Source organism: Tupaia chinensis, unplaced genomic scaffold, assembly GCF_000334495.1.
Source record: "Tupaia chinensis unplaced genomic scaffold, TupChi_1.0 Scaffold000079_1, whole genome shotgun sequence".
NCBI classification, from domain to species: Eukaryota; Metazoa; Chordata; class Mammalia; order Scandentia; family Tupaiidae; genus Tupaia; species Tupaia belangeri.
In genome coordinates this window covers 1,273,040-1,296,315 of record NW_006159540.1, presented here as the reverse complement: position 1 = coordinate 1,296,315, position 23,276 = coordinate 1,273,040, and the positions used below count along the sequence as shown (strand labels likewise).

The 23,276-nt window shown below is 34.8% G+C and overlaps 1 protein-coding gene across 1 annotated transcript in view; it reads left to right on the top strand.

Annotated features, from left to right (window-relative positions):
- The window catches only part of ZNF804A (zinc finger protein 804A), a gene marked incomplete at its 5' end in the record, with an annotated part of 181,863 nt that overhangs the window by 158,400 nt on the left and 187 nt on the right, over nt 1-23,276 (top strand). The window contains 3 exon segments of the mRNA XM_006142704.1: nt 18,073-18,203; nt 20,095-23,044; nt 23,046-23,276. The exon segment at nt 23,046-23,276 is cut by the window's right edge and continues 187 nt beyond it. Coding sequence (XP_006142766.1) covers nt 18,073-18,203; nt 20,095-23,044; nt 23,046-23,276 — 3,312 coding nt within the window.

The following is a 23,276-nucleotide window of genomic DNA, read 5'->3' as shown; positions in this document are numbered from 1 at the left end:
TAGAATTTTCCCTTTTAGGGACCAGCAGATGGGGTAATGGTTACCTCGCTGAATTCTCACATATTTGACTACAGTTCAAGTTCCAGACCTGAAGGTTTGAAACACACCAGGCATGTGTGTGTGCATGCTCATGATAATATTCTTTAGTGCTTGAATGAGGAAGAGAAAGAAACTAATATTTATGGAGTGATATTTGAATATACTTTACATAGGCATTTTATTATTTTATTTACTTTCTTCTTTTTTTTTTTTTTTTTTTTTGGAGTGATATTTGAATATACTTTACATAGGCATTTTATTATTTTATTTACTTTCTTCTTTTTTTTTTTTTTTTTTTTTTTTTGGGGGAAAGATTTTTTTGCTATAGGGCACACGTACTTGCCAGAAAGACATAGAGACAGACAGAAAGTGAGGAATCAAAATCACCCCCCATGGAAGATGGCCACACTTGCAGTCCCTTCTCCTCCATTCTCCTCTTGGGATCTAGGGCATGCACACACACATGCACACATGCCCAGCATGAGTTTTAAGCCGCAAAGTCCAGAACTCAAACCGTGATTGACTACGTGGGAGTTCAGTGTCACAACCATTTTGTAATCTGCTGGTCTCCCTTATTTTTTATTTTATAAATGGGGAAATGATCACCACAGTCACACAGACAGCAAATTTGATAGCATATTTGATCTCTTGAAATATTTCAAACCCATAATTTTTTCACTATACTGTTATAAATACTGCTTTTTCTATAGATTTGACATCAGCGATACCAATTTATAAGGAAACTAATGCTAACAGCAATCACCATAGAAATAGAATGTACACTCAGCAATTGTCTAGATCTACCACCAATTCTAATTTTATTGGGACAGTAATGTACTCAACTACATTCTACAAATCTCATGCTGTTGGCGATACCTCACATTTTCTTGAAATCATAGTGGTAGTATAGAAGGCTCCTTAAATATGTCTTGAGTTCTCAAGAGTGCTCAGAAAACCCCTATGAAAACTCTGCTCTTACTAGGTTAGACATTATTTTAACTTCAGGCACTGCAAATTACACTGGTCTCCAGGCCATTCTTCTCCAATAAATAGGAGAGTTATACACTGTAGCCTAATCTTTTTCTGGATTGAATGATGCCAGTAGTGGTCTTTGCAATTTTTCAGATCAAAAGTGATAGTTTGGAATGTATAATTTCTTTATTAAAACAAAAAACAGGGACCATTAAGTGGCATGGTGGTTAAGGCACTGGACTCCCAAATGGCTGACCATGGTTCAAGTCCCAGAACTGGCAGCTTGCTTTCTCTCTTTTTGGCTCTCTCTGCTGAGTGCATGTGCCCTATAGCAAAATTTTTAAAAATAATGATTATAATAATAAATAAAATTGAATAAATAAATAAAACATAAAGAAAACAATGTAGCAGTTTTGGGGACCAGCAGTTAGTGTAATGGCTATGTTGCTGAACTCCCACGTAGTCAAACATAGTTCAAGTCCCAGACCCAGTGACTTAAATTCACTCCGGGCGCATGTGCATGCATGCCCAAGATCCCGCCGAGAGAAGAATGGAGGAGAAGGAATTGCAGCATGGCCATCCCCACTTGGGGGTGACTTCTTACTTTCTGTCTCTCTGTCTCTCTCTGTCTTTCTGGCAAGTGCATGTGCCCTATAGTTTTCGAAAATGAACGTGCCCCATAACAAAAAAAAAAAAAAAAAAAGCTCTCTCAAAAAAAAAAAAAAGAAAAGAAAACAATATAGCAGTTGTAGCAGTTTTAATATCATATCAATAATTTTAAATGCGACAGATTCAACCAAATCAGTGAGTAAACTAGAGAAACTCTTTTTTGTCTTTTATTACTTTCTCAGATTCTTTTGCCCATTTATTTCTACATTCTCTTCACTGAAAATTTTCTTGAGGACCTTGAAAATATAATTAACTCATTTTGTTTTAAAGTATTTTAGAAACACTTGGATAAAGTACGACTTTATTAGAAAAATATGGGAGAATCTGTTCATTTTTAACTTTAGGTAAAATTCACATGTAATAAAATTAACCAAAATAAAGTGACTAATTCAATGGCCATTAGTCCATCATTTTGTTGTATAAACACCATCCCTATCTAGTTCTGAAACATTTTAATCACTCCCAAAAGAAGTTCCATACCGTGTAGTCACTTCTCATTTTCCTACCTCCTGCATCATGTGACTACTACTAATGTGTTTTCTGTCCATAGATTTAGCAATCCTGGATAATATACATTTTTTTTTTTTTATGGTTGAATAATAGTCCATTGTATGAATACATACCACAGTTTTGTTCACTCTTTTTCAGGTTTTTGCCATAGGATGTGTGCACTCACTGGAGAGACAAAGTGAGACAGTGAAAGGAAAAATAAGAAATTACCCCCCTTGGGGGATGACCATGCTGCAATCCCTTCTCCTCCATTCTCTTCCTGGGTTCTTTGGGTATGCACATATATATGCCTGGTGCGCGTTTCAAGCCACAGATCTGGGACTGGAACAGCAGTCAGCAGTGTGGGAGTCCAGCACCTTAACCACAATGCCCTCTGCCGACCCTGTTCATTCATCTTTGATGGGCTTTGAGGTTGTTTAACTTTTTGGTTGTTGCCAGTAGTACTTTTATGATAATTTGATATAAGTATTTGAACACTTGTTCTCAAACAATTTAAATATATAATCAAATGGAATGGGAAGGAAATCCTGGGTCTATTGTAATTGTATGGTTAATAGTTGAGAATCTTTCAAACTATTTGCAATAGTGGCTATGGAATTTTAGAGTATTCCAGTTTCTCCACAATATTGACTATTTTTCTTTTTCTAATATTAGCTATCTTAATGTGAAATGGTAGCTAATTATGATTTTGATCTAAATTGCCCTAGTTACTAACGATGTGGCACATCTTTTCACATGCCTTTTTTACCATTTGTAAAATGGCAATAATAGATTTTGCAAAAAAGTCTATTCAGATTTGTTGCCAATTAAAAAAATCATGCTATTTATCTTTTTATTAATACATCCAGATATTTGACCATTATAAGATTTGCAAATGACTCCTCCATTCTCTAGGTCATCTTTTGCTTTACTTTGCTATGTATTTTTAAAAAAATATATTTTATTTATCTTTATTTATTTATTTTAACTTGACCAGAGAGGGACAGAGTGAGTGGAGAGAGAGAGGGGGAAAGTGAGAAAGCAAGCCGCCAGGTCCAGGACTCGAACTGTGGTTGGCCATGTGGGAGTTTAGTGCTTTTAACCACTATGCCATGTGCTAGCCCTCTTTGTTATGTCTTTTGATACACAAAATTTTCCTTTTGTTGTTATCACTCATGCACTCATGTGTTGGAAGCAAGAAGCCATCACCAAACATGAATACATGAAGATTTAACTCTATGATTCCCTCTTAATGTTTTATAAACTTAGCATGTATATTTAGGTTTTTGATCCATTTTGAACTAAGTGTTTTCCAAATGGTATAAGATAGGTGTCAAACTTCATTTTGGTGCAAACTTACTTTCAATGGTATTCCACATCTGCTTCAATACAGCTTTCTATTTTCACTGGATGTAGTTATTGTGACAAATTACATTTTTGTACATTATGTGTATATTAACTTAGGATTATAATTATTAGATTATACATATGCCATTTAACTCATATAAAAATAAAACAGAATCTACAAAATGAAATATAATTATCCTGACTTTTTATTAAACTTTACAGTTAACGTTTACCAGTATACATTGTTATTTTGTATAACTTCAGGTTACTCTCTAGTGTCTTAATTTCAGCCTGAAAAGCTCCTTTTAGCATGTCTTATAGGGAAAATCTTATTAGCAATAATTCCCTCAGCATTTGTTTATCTGAACATAGTATCTTAATATTTCCTTCATTTCTGAAGAATAGTTTCATCTGACACTGAATTGTTGACGGTTCATTTTTGTTCTCCTATCTAGAAGGTTAAGGCAAGGATAAAGCTAACAAATCTCTCCTAGAGTCTTCACTCTTTTTTTCTTTTTGATTCAGTGGTCACTTGATTGCTATAAACCTATTTTCCCAATTTCCAACAAAGTTGATTTTGACAGATTTTGGGTTTCAGTGTTTCTGTGGAGTGTCAGGCCCTTAGCATGCTTTACTCTGCCACTGTCACTGAAGTCTTAAATAATTTTTAAACATTTGAAAAGATGTTTAACATCACTCCTAATGTGGTATGTTCCTCTGTATTCCCAATATCACATTCCTTAACAACTTCGTCTGACCTTCTTTTTATTTTTTTAAAGTTTGGCCATAGGGCATGTATGCATGCTGGAGAGAGACAGAGAGAAAGAGAGACAGAGAGAGGGAAAGTAAAAAATCACCCCCTGGGGGGGACAGCCATGCTGCAATCCCTTCTCCATTTTCCTCTTGGTATTTTGGGCACACATGCACATGCACCCAATGTGATTTTCAAGTCAACAGATTTGAGACTCAAACCATGGAAGGTCATGTGGGAGTCCAGCGCCCTACTACTATGCCACCTGCTGGCCCCTCCTCTTACCATCTTTTAATTTTAACCAGGGTTCATTTCGGGGCTTTTGGATTCCTCCACTTCAGGTTGTCCAGGATTATTTGATCCTAAATGCTCAAGAATCACCTTCGGATTCACTATCTGGCTCTGTGACTGCCTATGTCACAATGCCCGTGCCCTCCTAAGGTGTGACGTAGAATTTCAAAAAGCCTCTGGGATGCAAATCATCATGATCACCATATCCAGCTCTGATCTCTGTGCCTAGAGGACACAGCTCAGTCTGGTTTGGACCATGATTACTAATGCATTTTCACATGACTATTCATGATTAGATTCACTCAAAAGAATAAAGACACCAGCATCTCACACTCTCTCAGGCAAAAGCTCATGCATTTCCACTGTAATGCTGAGGCTCTTTTCTTTGGGATTCTGCAGTACAACTGAATTGAAGGAAGGTGAGATCACATGGGTAGATTGAGAACTAGTGTGTCTTAGAAGCCCTATTTCACAAATGAAAACTATCTTTTATAAAAGACTCTGTGGCTATAGTTTTCATGGTCCTAGTCAGGGACAAACCTAGTTTGCACTTAAGAAAATCTCAATTATGACTTCAGAAACAGTACTAAAAATTCACACATTCTTCTCAGTCCAAATGCAATTTTAAATTATTTGCAATCATAAGCAAATTGATTGATATTTCACTTTTATTAGATGTCCAAGAAATGGAGCTATGAAGTTATACCACAAAGTAGATTCACCTTCATAGAGAAGAGGAAAAAGTCACTAACTTTTTAGTCACAATTGTTATATAATTAGCAATACATTCTTTGTAACTACGCATACGAAAATATGTTTAAAAGAGAAAGATTTAAAAAGTGAAAGGCTATACTACAATATATTTATATAGTAAAATATGATATTTCTCACAGACCACTGACAACTACTGGGTCTGTACAGGATTTTCCCACTATATTGATACCAAAGAGATGTAAAACATGTTAACCAATCTACAAAGATTTTAGGATATTAAGTATTACATCTATAAATATTTGTCAGATTAATTTTATCTATTTTATTGGATATATTAACTTGTGAATGTTCAGAAAACTTGGAAATATTTGGACCAATCTAGCTATTATATTAGGCCATATATATGAACATATAATTAGAGAATCAATGTAATAGTAATCTTTTCCAGTTGTAAAATATGCGATCTTGGGACTAGCAGTTGGTGTAATGGCTATGCTGCTGGACTCCCATGTAGTCGACCACGGTTCATGTCCTGGATCTGGAGGCTTAAACTTATGCTGGGCACGAATAAGTGCATGCCCAAGATCCCAAGAGAATGGAGGAGAAAGGATTGCAGCGTGGCCATCCTCCCTGGGGGGTGATTTCTTGTTTTCTGTCTCTCTGTCTCTCTCTGTCTTTCTGGAAAAACCTATAGCAAAAACCTCTCCAAAAAAAAAAATAAAAAAGCGATCTTAAAGCTCTTATCCATATAAAAATTGATAATAAACAAAAATTTGAAAAATAAAATACAATGAAGTAGAAAATAAAATTAAATTATTCTGCTCCTCTTGCAAAAATAAATATTATTAATATTTTGTGTGTTTTCAGGAATTTATCTATAGATGAAGATACTTTGAATTTCATTTAAAAAATTACCGTATTCATTTTTAAAAATATTATTGTCTCAAGAATATTTAAAATATTTTATAATTCAACATTATTAGTAAAAAATGCATTATATACACACACACACACACACACACACACACACACATATATATATATATATACATATACATATATTTATAAAGTTGAACCATAACTCTTAACTATTCTTCAATTTCTGGCCATTGAAGGTATACATATGTTTTTTAAAATAATAGTGTCACTATCTCTTACACTCCAGTTTCTATTGCTCTCACTATACTACTAAAGATCTTACTGAGATTTTTGTTAGCAAATTTTCAAAGCCTTCTATTGTATGAAGAAGTTAATCACTAACATCCTATGCCAATTCAATTTGACAAGCATTCATGAGCACTTACAATGCACGAGACACTTCTGATCCAGCACTTAAGAAAATGAACTGAATGGTCGGAAAATCAGTTTTAGGCATAACACACACTGATTGCAAAGACTTTTATATTAGAACTAGAATGAATTTTTGCCCACAAAGAAAAACTTGAATTAATGCAATCTAAAGAATGAGAGGCCTTGGGGACAGATATTGTTCCAATCTGATATGCCATTAAGAGATTAGATGCTTTTAAAGCTGTCATGAGAAAAGTCCAAATGATACACATTCATGATAGTAATGGGAAACGAAATTTCAAAAAGAGTATTCCACAGGTTCACTCAGCATAATGCCGTTGATTAAATAATGACTAGAAGGAAATTACACATTAAAGTGTGATATCATCCACTAGAATATCTTAACCTTCTCCAAAGAATTATATTTGCTAACATTCTAATAGAATGTGCTGTATAGTGTCTTTCAAGAGAGCTAAATTGATTCACGAAACAGAGATAGTGATTGAGTTGTAATTCTTTGAGGGTATTACTTCTCTAAAAATATACTTAGATTACTCAGAAGTCATTTAAAATATTTCTTGATTGAAATAACATCTCTCTAAGATTCAAAGAAAGTTTTAAGCCTGTGGAAACAGTTATAGTAAATACTATATGAACTTACTAAGAAATATAAAACTAAGAACAGAAATGTTTTGTTTTATTTTTGTTTATTTTTTTTGCCATAGGGTACATGCACTCATTAAAGAGTGAAGGAAAGTGAGAAATCCCTCAAGGAGGATGGTCATGCCTCAATCCCTTCTCCACTTTCCCCTCATAATTGCGGACATGCATGCACATGCATCTGCTGTGTTTCTTTTGCTATAGGGCACATGAGGTTGCCAGAGAGACAGAGAGACAGAAAGCAAAGAATCACTTCCCAGGGGAGATGACCACACTATAATCTCTTCTCCTCCATTTTCCTCTTGGTATTTTGGGCACATATGCACATGAACCTGGCATGAGTTTTAAACTGCTGGGTCCAAGATTTGAACTGCAGTTGACTATGTGCAAGTCCAGCAATGTAGTCATATCACCATCTTCTGGTCCCTCATCTGGTGTGCTTTTTAAGCCACAGAGTCTGTGACTCAGATCATAGAATCAACCAATGTGAGATCCAGCACCTTAACCACCCTACCACCTGCTGACCTAGAAGAGAAGTGTTTTAACAAGAAAGAGATGAATTTACCTGAACTGGGGAAAAAAAAATTAATAAGATAATTTTTTTTATTATTCTAACTGTATATTTTATTTGATACCAACTATCTTCATCTAAAAAAAAAATAACAAGATAATTTTTTTTTATTATTCTAACTATATATTTTATTTGATACCAACTATCTTCATCTTAAAAGATGGCATTGGATGGGACCAGCACATGTGTAATGGTTACATAACTGGACTTCCACATAGTCGATTATGGTTCGAGTCTCAGACCCAGCGGTTTAAAACTCATGCAAGGCACATGCACATGTGTGCCCAAAACCTCAAAAGGAGAAGAGAAGAGAAGGGACTGTGTCACTACCATCCCCTTGAGGGGTAATTTCTCACTTTCTGTCTGTCTATTTCTCCAGTGAGCACACATGCCCTATAGCAAAAACAATCTTAAAAAATAAAAATAAAAAAGATAGCATTGGAAACACATATGTCATCAGAAACAACACAATGAGAGTACCCATTCTCTAGCAAAAATCTGATTTAGTCAAGTTTCTTCAGAGAAACAGATTTTTGCTATAGGGCATGTGTATTCGCAGGAAAAACAGACACAATGAGACAGAGAAAAGAGAAAAATCACCACCCTTTTCCATTCTCCTCTCAGGATTTTGATCATGCATGCACATGCGCCAAGCGTGAGTCCTAAGTCATTAGGTTCAGGACTTGAACTGGGGTTGACTACATGAGAGTCCAGTGTCATAACCTTTACACCATCTGCTGGTCCCTAGAGATAGGTTTTTAAGGACTTGGTTTACAAAATTATTGGGACTGACAAATTCAAAATCTTCAACAGTAGGCTGACAAGCTTGAGACCCAGGGAAGAGGTGATATTGCAGTTTTCATTCTGAAGTCTGTGTGGAGGCATAATTCCTACCTCAGGGGACCTTGGACTTTTCTCTTAAACCCTTCAATTGATTAACTGAAACTCACAGTATGAAAGGCAATCTACTCTACTCATAGTCCACTTTTGTAAGTGTTAATCTCAACTTAATAATACCTTCTCAAGAAAGTCTAGACTAGATTTGAACAAATAATCTGGAAACCACTGTCTAGACAAGGTGACATACAATTAACCATCATGTATCCACCTCTTCTTAACGTCAGACTCATACATGTCTTCTTAAAGCATACATAATCTTCAAATATATACAATAACAAGGTAATCCTTTGCTAACATGATACAACTATCCTGCATACAACTGAAAACACTAACTTTTTCTCAGAAGAGTATTTAAAGTTATTGGGTAATACTCATCATCCTTCTTATATTCTATATCTTTAATACTATATTTTAAAATTAATGATACTTAAACATTATGATCTAATTCAAAATATCTTACATTTATTATAAAGAATAATGGAGAAAGTGAAAAAGATATATGCATGCATATATATTATATATACGTAAATACACATGTATACACACCTTCATAACAAAATGAGGAAAACGTTCTCTTAACAATTAGAGTTCTCATTTCTGTAACTCATCATATGATCATAGTTGGTATTTTTAACTTCTCCTTCCATTACCCATTCCCTTTACCCTCATCAAGTACTTCAGCTGTTAATGATTCTTTAACTGGTGAAGCAATCTAAACCTTCATTCTTGAAGAGTCCAGGTCATTGTTAGTCTTGATTTGAATGTTACTGTAAGTTTTCTACTTCAGTCAGAGAGCATGGTAATGCTAAGAGATCCATAAGGGTCACCTGTATTCCAGATATAAACATTCTTACCTTCACTGTGGAGTACCAGATTTTTCCTTGTTATTACTTAGAAGTGCAAGGAGCCGAGTCGCCAGATAGCAATATTACCTTCTAGTTTAGTGGAATCATTGACATATTTTCTAGTGGAAACATCCCTTCATTTGGAACTAAGACCTTTAAGCCAAGATGGTGTAAGATTGTGAAATAAAGAAGCAAAAATTTTGCTAGTTGATCACTACTAGTAAATAAGAATTAGTGCTACTCCTATGTTAACCCATAAATTAATGGATTTATGATTTCTGGCTTTATCAGAAACAGCACCAATATCAGACTCTGATTAAGAGCATATATAGCCTTCCGGAGAACCTTATCCCAGTCCCACAGAGTATTTCCACCTAGCTGGACCTGAAACTGAGTCTACTGTTTTATCAAACAAGCTGCTTCAGGATGGTGGGAAACATGTGAAGATCAATGAATTCCATGAATCATGGGCCCATTGATGTAATTCACTTGCTGTGAAGTGAGCTCATTGATTACAACGATGTTGTGTGGAGTCTGGTGATAGTGGATAAGGCATTCTGTATGTCTACGTACAGTAGTTTTGAGAGAATAATTGCATGTGAAAAGACCAGTTCATCTCCAGAGCAAATTTCTATTCCAAGAAGAACAAACTACTGCGAATTTCATGACAATTCTGTCCTATGTAATCAACCTACCACCCGGCAGCTGGCAGATTACTCTAAGGATGGCTTGCTGCTGACAGATTAAGCATTCCGCAGTTTCTGGCTATAGCCAGATCATCCTTGGAGAGTGGAAGCCCATGTTCTTGAGTCATGCATAACCTCCACCCCCTACTACTGTTGCCACTTTGTTCTTGAGCCCATTGGGTAATGAAAGGAGTGGGAGAGAGACTGGAATCCAGGTTGTAGGTCATCCTATTTGATTATCATCCTCTTGCAACGTGACTCTGATAAGCACTCACATGGACATGGATATCTTTATGCTTTTCACCCATCTAAAGAAGTTTATCTATATACCCAGACCTCCTTGTCAGAAAGCATCTAATCATGTTGCCTCCAAGTCCCTGATCATCCAGTTAACTCACTAGCCATAGTTCTTGAATTGGTATAAAAGCTCATATATTACTGTTCCTACATTTAAAAAAAAAAATTCTGTCCTTCTGTCCCACCCATTGCTCTGTAGAGATATCCCAGAAAGATTGCAGGGCTATGGTTGCCTACCTATAGATGGCACCTGCCTATTGCACAGAGTTATCTGTAAGTCAGGCCCAAGTTTTTTCTCACCCTGTCAGCCATCACTTGCCCAGTATTGTGGCTCAGATAACTCTTCCTTTTCCGCTTTTTATAAACTTACGGCTAAGGAGCATCAGTACCAGCATTATCACACAACTAGTGATCAAAACAAAAATGACATGTAATTCACTGTTACTTTTATTCTGGCTGTTTTCTATGCTGGGGTTTGTATTAATTATTTATTTATTTTTCTCCGTGATACCTTTATGGCTTATTCCTCACTTTCTTTAAGTCTTTGCTCAAATGACATCTCAATATGGCTTCTATTGTGAACAAACCCCACATCAATTCCTAGTGAGTTATGCCTTTATATAATGTTTTCCCCTGTTACTTGTTTCTACCTGATAAAATATGAAAAATAATGGAATGTCATTCCATTTCCAAGGTTGCTTTATATACCTTATGTTATATTAATCTCCATCTTGGCATAATATTTAGACTCTTTCTTGCTGACTTTGAAGAAACTGTCATTTTATGAGAGGGCCAGTAGATGAGCCCTGGAACAGGAAACCAATGGCTGCCTCTAGTTGCTAAGAGTGGCCCTGGCTGACAGCCAGTAAGAAGCCTGGACTGTTAAGCAAAGCAAGCTGGAATATGAAAGAGAGACATTATGTCTCCACTTAACATGCACTGAATGTCTGCACTGTATGGCAGAAACAGAAAGACTGGAAGGTATAGTAGCTGGGAGGGCAATCTTTGCTACTAGAAACAATATAGGATTGGGTACATAAATAGGGAGTGAGAGAAAGAAGATAAAGAAAAAAAAAGAGACATTTATCCGATACAAAAAGAAAAAATTATCTGTTTATGATAATTTATATGGTGATATTTTTACTTCACTAATATGCACTGTATCCATGCTGGGAAAATTCATTTTATATACTGTAAAGATGTACAGTGATTACAAATAATAATAACAATAATAAAATAATACATATGGGCTGTCAGTCCTCCAGCCACAAGGGATGTATTCTGCCACAATTCTAGGTAGCTTAAACACAGATTTTTATTTTCCCAGACAAGTCTCCAGGTAAGAATACAACCTAACTGACATTTCATTGAGCAAAGAAACTAAGAGCTAATAAATCGGTAAGGTTTTTTTTTTTTTTTTTTTTTGAGAGATTTTCACTGTAGGGCGCGTGCGCTCGCCAGACAGACAGAGAGAGAGACATAGAGACAGAAAGTGAGAAATCACCCCCCAGGGGGGATGGTCACGCCACAATCCCTTCTCCTCCATTCTCCTCTCGGGATCTTGGGCACGCACGCACATGCGCCCGGCGTGAGTTTTAAGCCACCGGGTCCGGGACACGAACCGCGGTCGACTACGTGGGAGTCCAGCGACATAGCCATTACGCTAACTGCTGGTTCCCAATAGGTAAGGTTTTAAGTTGCTAATTTTGTGGTAATTTGTTAAAGTGAAATAGAAATAGATGTCCCTTAATCATTTTATATTGCTATCCCTCCCCTGGCCACTTGTCCTGTGACCCTCTTGGCTTAACTTATTTTATTCAGAGCACTTTTTACTCTCTGTTATGCTGTACAGCAAACATGTTTTAATGTCAGTCTTTTTCATCTAGATGAAAATGTTATGGAAAAAAGCAGAACTTATTTTCTCCTTTGTCACAGATATATATCAACTGCTCAGAATACCACCTGACAAATAGAGGGGACTCACTGAAAGAGAAATGAATACATGCGTCACACTAAATCAGCCAGACCTGAGGAGTTAGACAGCTTAAATAGCATATAGCAGAGTAAATCTAGGAGATAAATCACAGGGCGTCTTCCTGAAAGTCCTGATTTCAGTCCTGTTTCTGCCATTTGCATTTGACTCTGGACAAGTCTCTAATTATACATTTAACTTCAGTTTTATCATTTCTAAACATGGATAATAATACAAACCTTTTCTAGTCACATATTAATTTTTATAATCCACCAAGGTATAATATTGCTGAAAAAGTTTTAATGAGCAATGTTAATTTTAAATTTAAGAATGCATATGGTTGGGCCAGCAGATGGCACAGTGGTGAAGGTGTTGCCATTCCACATGATTGACTGTGGTTTGAGTCCCAGCACAGCAGCTTTAAACTCACACCGGGTAAATGTGTGTGCACCCAAAATCTCAAGAGGAAAATGGAGAAGGGATTGCAGCATAGCCATACCCCTTGGGGGGTGGTTTATTGCTTTTTCTCTGTGTGTGTGTGTTGCTCTGTGTCTCAAGTGAGTGCACATGCCTTATCACAAAGATTTCTTTAAAAATATGGTTAATATGAATGTAAAAGTATTTCATCCTTCCTAGTAGACAGATGAATCATAGTCCAAACATTCATGATATATTGCTATTGACTATCAATTTAAAAAATTAAGAGTCATGTTACTCATCATCAGATTTGGAATATACTGTCATGTAAATGACAGTGCCTCAAAAATAGTTTATTTCTGTTTGTTTGCTTGTTTGTTTTTAGACAGGTTCTCACTGTGTTGTGCTCCTCTCCCTCAGCAACCCATGCCGCTGAAACTAAGGCATGTACCCAGCTTTTAGGATGAGCTGGAAATCAAATCCAGGCCTCCTACGTGGCCCCAACCTGAATAGAAGCTGCCTTTACCAGATCAGTCTGCGGCAGCCGGGCCTTGCATATTTTCCATTCCAGCAGTTCTGCTTGTAAAATTTGTTTTTTGAATGTTACTGGACAGATTTACAAAGAATGGATATAGAAAAAGTTAGAAAAAGTTGGTTTGCAACAGTAAAGATTAAAATTGACTTAACTACTTAAGCATAAACTGATGAGTGATCTGATAAACAGTTGCGTTTTATATTTTCTCTTGATCTTGGCCTGAATCTCTATTCGCTCTCTTTCTCTCTCTCTTTCTGGTTTCCTTATCACACCAATTAAACCTTTGCTCTTCTTTCCAATTCATCCACTAACTTGAAGCCAGGACCTTTATAATACTTTTAACTGTATGTTTTCCTAATACTATATCTGAGAATTAACACCTATGTTATCCTTGTGATATTTTGGTTCTCTATAGAGTTAATAGAAGTAAATCAGAAGAAAAGTAAGTAGACTCCCTGAGAAGGTGTGATAACCAAATAATATTGATTCTCTATTCTTTACCATTTGCCTTGCAAGTTCCTAATGCATATATTGAATTATATGCCATTGTACATGATAATTTGTTTTGAATAAAATAGCTACACCACATCCTCCCACAAATTTCCTTTAACATTTTTCTAATTTTCTAATCTTTGCCAACTGCCATTCCTGTCTTGACATTTATCATTAAGAATTGTGTTTCCATGATTCTCAATAAATGATTGAGGAAACTTTTAAAATATCACTGAGCCTCCATAAGCCTCACAGGTATTATCTTGTATATTTATTTGTGTGAAACTTAAGTTTTATTAGCTCCATTTGCCATTCTTAAAAAGGTTTATATTATTAAAAAAAAGGTTTATATTATTTAACTTTCAAAATTATCCTACTAGATATAAAATATGAGGTGGAACCTTATTTTTACTGTAGAAAAACACAAGAAGGCAAAAACCTCTCAAAAAAAAAGAATATATATGATTTTATTTCTGTTTGTACAATATCGTTTCTTTTCCATGGTATACACTCTCATCCCCAACATCCAATCTTTCTTTTTTAGGCTAAACCTATGTATCCTTCAAGGCTCAGTTCACATGTCACTTTTCTCAGGTACACAGTCTTGGGAATTTTGGGCACTTTGTCTATCCTAACATAGCATTGTAAGACTACCTCACTCAGTGATTGCTGTTATTTCTTTGTTTCCATATTCTCTCCCTATTTTTGCAGCATGAACTTAAACACGTACACACATCCATTTCTGTATACCTACTCACAGACCCACACTATGAAGATAAGACATTTTGCTTTAATTAAAAAACTTTCTTGCCATTTAACATAATGATTGTTGCTAGTGCTCAAAATTGTCTATTGAATCAATCTTTGTTTTTTTTTAAGAAATAGTAATTACTATGAGTATGAACACCTCAAATTTAAAGTAAAGCTTTATTTTAAATACTATTATACTTTATTCTATATTTTTGAAGGTCAATAAATAATTCAATGTATATTATGGAATTATAGATACTTTTAATAGTCATAGGAAGATAATTACATCAAAGATTTACTTTGTATGATGTATTTGTACAACCCAAAATTTATGACATGATCTATAATTTGCTTAAATTCTACTCTGAAAAAATTCCTGCACAAATATTTCATTGCAAATGAGCACAGACAAAATCTTTGTATAATTTTTAAAAACTTACTCTATAAAGTCTATCAACATATTAAAGATCAATTGAATCTTAAGCTGTGCACATGTTACATACAGCTTAGGCAACATGGTACAAGAGAAGGTGTGATAACCAAATAATATTGATTCTCTATTCTTTACCATTTGCCTTGCAAGTTCCTAATGCATATATTGAATTATATGCCATTGTACATGATAATTTGTTTTGAATAAAATAGCTACACCACATCCTCCCACAAATTTCCTTTAACATTTTTCTAATTTTCTAATCTTTGCCAACTGCCATTCCTGTCTTGACATTTATCATTAAGAATTGTGTTTCCATGATTCTCAATAAATGATTGAGGAAACTTTTAAAATATCACTGAGCCTCCATAAGCCTCACAGGTATTATCTTGTATATTTACTTGTGTGAAACTTAAGTTTTATTAGCTCCATTTGCCATTCTTAAAAAGGTTTATATTATTAAAAAAAAAGGTTTATATTATTTAACTTTCAAAATTATCCTACTAGATATAAAATATGAGGTGGAACCTTATTTTTACTGTAGAAAAACACAAGAAGGCAAAAACCTCTCAAAAAAAAAGAATATATATGATTTTATTTCTGTTTGTACAATATCGTTTCTTTTCCATGGTATACACTCTCATCCCCAACATCCAATCTTTCTTTTTTAGGCTAAACCTATGTATCCTTCAAGGCTCAGTTCACATGTCACTTTTCTCAGGTACACAGTCTTGGGAATTTTGGGCACTTTGTCTATCCTAACATAGCATTGTAAGACTACCTCACTCAGTGATTGCTGTTATTTCTTTGTTTCCATATTCTCTCCCTATTTTTGCAGCATGAACTTAAACACGTACACACATCCATTTCTGTATACCTACTCACAGACCCACACTATGAAGATAAGACATTTTGCTTTAATTAAAAAACTTTCTTGCCATTTAACATAATGATTGTTGCTAGTGCTCAAAATTGTCTATTGAATCAATCTTTGTTTTTTTTTAAGAAATAGAAATTACTATGAGTATGAACACCTCAAATTTAAAGTAAAGCTTTATTTTAAATACTATTATACTTTATTCTATATTTTTGAAGGTCAATAAATAATTCAATGTATATTATGGAATTATAGATACTTTTAATAGTCATAGGAAGATAATTACATCAAAGATTTACTTTGTATGATGTATTTGTACAACCCAAAATTTATGACATGATCTATAATTTGCTTAAATTCTACTCTGAAAAAATTCCTGCACAAATATTTCATTGCAAATGAGCACAGACAAAATCTTTGTATAATTTTTAAAAACTTACTCTATAAAGTCTATCAACATATTAAAGATCAATTGAATCTTAAGCTGTGCACATGTTACATACAGCTTAGGCAACATGGTACAATGTAGATAAAATTTAGTGATATAATCCAGAATCACCACAAGTCTAATATTATTTCATCATAATGACTAACCTTTTTGAGAAAAATTTTAAAATTACTAATTTGGAGGATCTAAGTAATTCACACAATAATATAATATGTATTACTTATGCAGGAATTTTTTTTAAAGATATTTTTGCTATAGTGCCCATGTACTTCCTGGACAGAGAAAGACAGAGAGACAGAAAGCAAGAAATCACCCCCCTAGGAGAAATGGCCACACCACAATCCCTTTTCCTTCATTCTCCTTTTGGGATTTTGGGCATGCATGGACACACGCCTGGTGTGAGTTTCAAGTCAGGGACTCAGACTGTGCTCGATCATGTGAGAGTCCGGGGCCTTAGCCACTACACCACATGCTGGACCCATAAGGAATTTTAGGTATCAGGGAATATTCTAAGCGCATATGTATCAGTGTATATGCATAAGAAATTTATTAAAACTTTATGTATCTCCTTTTTAAAATACAATTGTCGTCATCAGCATCCTACATGTCCCAATTGCGAAAGAAGGTAAATCATTTGGAAAAAGATGCTACCTGAATCATTGTAATAACTATATACTTTCTCCCTGAAATAATGTAATAAAAAATGTGTGACATGGGAGCAATTTGATATCTTTTAAGTCATACAACATGAATTGCTCTCATTTCTATGCAAGTTGGCATACCCTTTGTCTGGCCTTCAACCCAGAAAAAAACTCCTTCAATACAGTTTAAAAAATAAATAAATAAAAACTGCCCAGTATTATAAGAATTTCCAGAAAAACAATAACAGTTTTCTTTAAAAAATCTTAAAAATTTAAGAAATATAACTGATATTGGAGAGAAGAAATTATTTTAAATTATATCAGTAGTGATCAATTGCATTATTTTAAAAAATCTTTATTTATTATTATTATAGATATATATTTTTCATTTTCTATAGGACATGTGTGCTCACCAGAGAGAGACAAAGAGCAACAGAGAGGAAAATGAGAAAGGAAGCCACCAGATGCAGGACTCAAACCACATGAGAATCTATTACCTTAACCACCACATCACCTGCTGGCCCTGCATTACTGATTAATATATGGCAATTACTCTTAGAAAATATAATATAAAAAAGATGATATAATCTTCTATTAAGACTATATCTAAATATTAAAGGATTATAATATATAACTGAAATATATAAGCAAATTAATAATTTTAAAATTAGGAATTTACATGACTCTAACACTTCATCTAAATTTTTTAAAGTTGAGTTACTTAGCAAGCAATAATCAATCACAAGAGATGTACGTTTCCAATTTCAATTTGCCTAATATATAAATTTATATCTTTCATTATAATAACATAGAAGGGTGTTTTCCCAAGCCAAAGTGTAAGTAAATATTTTTGCTAGAAGTGAATTATGAATGTGTCTTCTTTTGATGAGGTCAAAGATGATATATTGGTAAGTCCCAACAATAGTTAAAAACTTAAAATTGTCATAGATTCAAATACTATTAATCATTTTCATATTTTTTAATAGAGGCTTAAAGAACTGAAACAAAGGGAATTTGCACGAAATGTAGCATCTAAATCCAGAAAAGATGAAAGAAAGCAGGAAAAGGCACTCCAACGCCTGCATAAGTTGGCTGAGCTAAGAAAAGAAACTGCATGGTGAGTGTGCAATGAAATAAGTTTACTTAAAACATGAAAAAAATGGGGGAGGGGTTAGAAATAAAGGGTACAAATCTATTTATTGCTGTACCCAGAATAAGGCACACATGTTTTCATAGCCTTCTGTGGGCTATAAACAGTAATTTGAATTTGAATTTTATGCAAACACCTGTTTAATGCATATTTCAATGAAAAGCCAAAATTACTATAATTTTAGCTTCTAAAAAATAAATTTCACATTATGCTGCTATTTAAACTTTCTCAGTTAAAAGCTATCCCATCTCTTGGTGAAATTCAAAATTCTTGACTAAACAAGAGAATAAGGCACTTTCTCCTAATCTTTTTTACAAAAGTGTTTTGAGACATTTATTTTTTTAAACAAAAATTCTAAAAAATAATTTTCAAATTATATTTAAGAATAAAAAAGGCAGGAAGATCCTGTGAATTTCATAAGCACATCAAAATTATTTTTATTATAAATAAACTGTAACTAGACTTTTAAAAGTTCACAGCTCTTAAACTTTGACTGGCTTCTAACAGAGCTGACTGTTGGATATGAATAATGTTATAATTCAGATCTTGCAACTGAAGTCAGGGAAATGTTATAAAAAAAGACTACTTTTTAAAACGTTCCCTTTCCCACCCAATAAGTCAGGCCTCTTAAATTCTCTATAACTGAAGTATTTTATAAGTCTATTTTATACTGAAGAGTGTTATGGCATATTCTGATGTATCAAAATGTCATTAAGGATTCCAAATTCGCAAACATAAAAATAAAACTTAACTATATTTGGAATGCTATATAGAATTGTTAAAAATAAACATGACTGTTTATGCTATACCAACCAGATATGGTTGCTCTGTGAGGTAATAAATGAAAAATTACACAAAAGTGCAACATTATGCTATAGAGAATCATTACACCTTTGTAATTTAATGCTCTATAAACAACATTTGGGGATTTAAATTATAATATATTAAGAGTACTACTACTACTACTAATAAAATATGCATAAAAAAGCAACAATTATTTTCACTAGTACCCTGAGTATAAAGCATATATTTCATATTACACAAACACGTAGACATAGATATACACACACACATACACAATTTCCTTAATGACGCTGTGCTTTTCAAGATGTACAACTACAAAGTGGTGTATTATTTAGCAGCAGGTAATGGAATGGAATGGTACCTTGTGTTAATGATCACATAAAGAAATTATTCAGCTTAGAAATGTTTTATAACATTTATAACTACTTAAAAACTAAAGTTTAGAAGGTGGAAAATTTTGCACCTAAGGTTTTCTTATGTGCTAACTAATATAGTTCCTTTTGTTGGAACTCAGCATTTGTGGTATACTATAATGCCAAATAAATAAAAGTAATATCTCCAATTGCAGCATACCATTTGGACATTGGTGGATGTTAAATGAATGTGGGGTGAACTGCATTGTTAAATAAAATCTCCAGCCCTTCTGAAATCATGATTGAATTTCTTCCCAACTTCTTTTATATTTCTCATATAGCATCAATGTTAGTGTTTGTGTATTAAAAGTAATTTTATACTCCAAAATGTCATTGAAAGGCCACCAAAAAGTGCAGAAATGGCCATATCCAGGAAATACTGATTGAGAGAATAGGAATGACCTACGCAAGACTGTTAGCAGCTGTAAAAGTTATTTCAAGGCAATATCTCCTAGTTATCCCAAACAATAGCCAAGAGCTAAATGATACTAAGGCACTGTGGAAGGCAACTGCACCACGTAGAAGTAAATCTCTTACAGACTTAAAAAGTATGGAAAAAAAATTAACAATCTTTCAAAGATGTATTTGAATATTTTTTCTTAAAAATATCCTATTTAACATTCTTTTGTTTCTTTTTTTAGTGCTCCTGGAAGTGGCCCTATGTTTAAGTCAACAACTGTTACTGTGAGAGAAAATTGTAATGAAATTTCTCAAAGAGTTGTTGCGGATTCAGTTAATAGCCAGCAAGATTTCAAATATACTTTGATTCATAGTGAAGAGAATACGAAAGATGTTAGCACTGTTGCCGCAGATCCAGAAAGTGCAAATAATTATACAGTAACAAATAGCCAACTTAGGGATCAAGCCCAGGGAATTCACAGACACAAAATCGGCTTTTCTTTTGCATTTCCAAAGAAAGCATCCGTGAAGCTGGAGTCCTCAGCTGCAGCCTTCTCTGAATACAATGATGATGCCTCTGTGGAAAAAGGATTTAGCAGAAAAAGTAGATTTCTCCCTGGTGCTTGTCATCTTCAACTATCTTCACCAACAGATGTGCTTTTGAGTTCTGAGGAGAAAACTAACTCTTTTCATCCACCAGAGGCAATGTGCGCTGACAAAGAAACTGCTCAAACTCTAGAGATGAAAGAAGTCTCTAGTGAAAAAGATACATTATTATTACCTTCATTTTGCAAGCTTCAACTCCCTTTATCTTCTGATACAGATAATTGCCAAAATTCAGTACTATTAGCAGATGAAATGCCACTGGAAGATGTTATAATTAATGAAGACATACCTATGAGTGGTAGCAGCTCCGACTTGTTAGAAAATAAATCTACAGTTCTTGACGAGTCTAAAAATGGCTTATCTGTTCCAGCTATCACAGAAGAAAAAGTTAAAAATAACGACATATCCACAGTTGAACTTGAAAATCAAAATGGTCCTGAGATATTAGCCCCTTCAAATACTGAAGAGGAAAATATAATATTACCTAAAAAAATAGATTTACATAAAAGGCAGTGTGATCCGTTTGTACCTGTATTTAACAAACATGGATCAACAGTTCTTCAGTGGCCAACCGAAATGCTGGTTTACACAACTACTGAACCATCAATTTCCTATAGCTGTAATCCTCTATTTTTTGATTTCAAGTCAACTAAATTAAAAAATAATCTCGATAAAAATAAGCTACCCTTAAATGATCTTTCTTCTCAGCAGAAGGGAAAAGACATTAGCAAGAAACCAGTTTCCGAAGACAAGGACGTGTCTATTGCAAGACTCACTGACTATGAAATTGGAGGTGGCACAAATGAATACTCCCAAGTCACTCCTCTTTTAGCTGATGATATTCTTGCCAATGGTTGTGATTCTGGAAGAAGTGAGAATATAGAGCAGAGGTATAAAAGCCTGTCCAGTAGGATCAGAAGAACAGAAAAATATAATTTTACTAAAACTCAAATAAAACAGGACACTCTAAATGAGAAATATAACAAAATAAAGTTGAAAGATAGTCACGAACACTGGTTCCATAAAAGTAGAAGAAAGAAAAGGAGAAGAAAGTTATGTCGACATCATCATAGGGAGAAAGCCAAAGAATCAGAAACTCACTGCAAAACGGAAATGAAGAATAGTTACAGCGATACAACTAGGAAAAATGTACTGGACGCAATTTCAGAAAAGCAGTACTTAACAACACATCAATTATTAAACTCACATCAGTCACCTGATAAAAGGCCTAAGTCAGAATCCATGTACTTAAGTGAAAATGAAGAAATACTGGATACGGAATATAATAATAATGATGCTACCAGTTTTGAGAACTACTGTAAAAAGGACACTATACTTTTACAGGGACAATCAAACCCAAAATTGGTGCATTCTGGGAAACACAGTTTAGCATACTCGAGAACTTACTGTTGTTGGAAAACCAAAATATCGAGCTGTAGTCAGGATCACAGATGCTTAGTTCTTCATAATGACATGAAATGCATGAGTCAGAATCAGCCTCTTAAAAGAGGCTACAATTCTCTCATGACTGAGTCAGAAAGGTTCCATCGCAAACGCAGGCAACACTCATATTCTTATTCTTCAGATGAAAGTTTAAATCGACATAATTATTTACCAGAAGAATTTTTGAGGCCACCAAGGGCTTCAATTGCTTCTTGTAAGCCAAAAAGGAAGAGGAGGAGAAAAAGAAGCAGATTCCACACTGGATTTGAAACTTTGGAACTCAAAGAGAAGACAGAGCATCCTGTGAGAGGCAATTCTTCCTTAAGTCACCTGGATGGGTTAATAAGTGAAGATAAACAAGAAATAAAACCACAAGAAGTTGTAAATATGGAAAGAGACTCAGAACACACAGATGAAGCAAAAAATAAACTTGCTTTACACCCTCACAATCCCCTTCCTTCTGTGACCAGTGATAAAACGGAGCACTTAGTAATGGAGACCATCTCTGATGAGTTGTCGGAGGTTTCCAGTGATCCCACCACGTCTATCTTTGTAGCTAATGTCCCTGCAAAAGAAGCAATTGACAATACCTTGCTTGAACACAAAGAAACAAGTGAAAATATAAATACTAATGAAAAGCAAATGCCTTTCAAGTTGCCTAATACCGAAAGGAACTTTAGACAACCACAACCTAAATCATACCTTTGCCATTACGAACTGGCTGAAGCCCTTCCACAAGGAAAGATAAATGAGGCACCAGCTGAATGGCTGCGTTATAATTCAGGAATCCTTAACACACAACCACCATTACCATTCAAGGAAGCACATGTCAGTGGTCATGCCTTTGTAACGACCGAGCAAATCCTGGCTCCATTAGCTTTACCAGAACAAACATTATTGATCCCACTAGAAAACCACGACAAATTCAAAAATCTACCATGTGAGGTCTACCAGCACATTATACAGCCCAACATGCTGGCCAACAAGGTCAAGTTTACCTTTCCTCCAGCTGCCCTCCCGCCCCCTAGCACACCTCTGCAGCCTTTGCCTTTGCAGCAGCCCTTATGTTCTACCTCCGTAACCACCATCCATCACACTGTTTTGCAACAGCATGCTGCAGCTGCTGCAGCTGCAGCCGCCGCCAGCCGCAGCTGCAGGAACCTTTAAAGTGCTTCAACCACACCAACAGTTTCTCTCCCAAGTCCCAACTGTCTCCAGAACATCATTACCTCAGATCTCAGTAGGAACAGTAGGACCAAGGCTTTGTCCTGGGAACCAACCTACTTTTGTTGCTCCTCCTCAGATGCCAATCATTCCAGCTTCAGTGCTTCATCCTACCCATCTTGCCTTTCCACCTTTACCCCATGCACTCTTT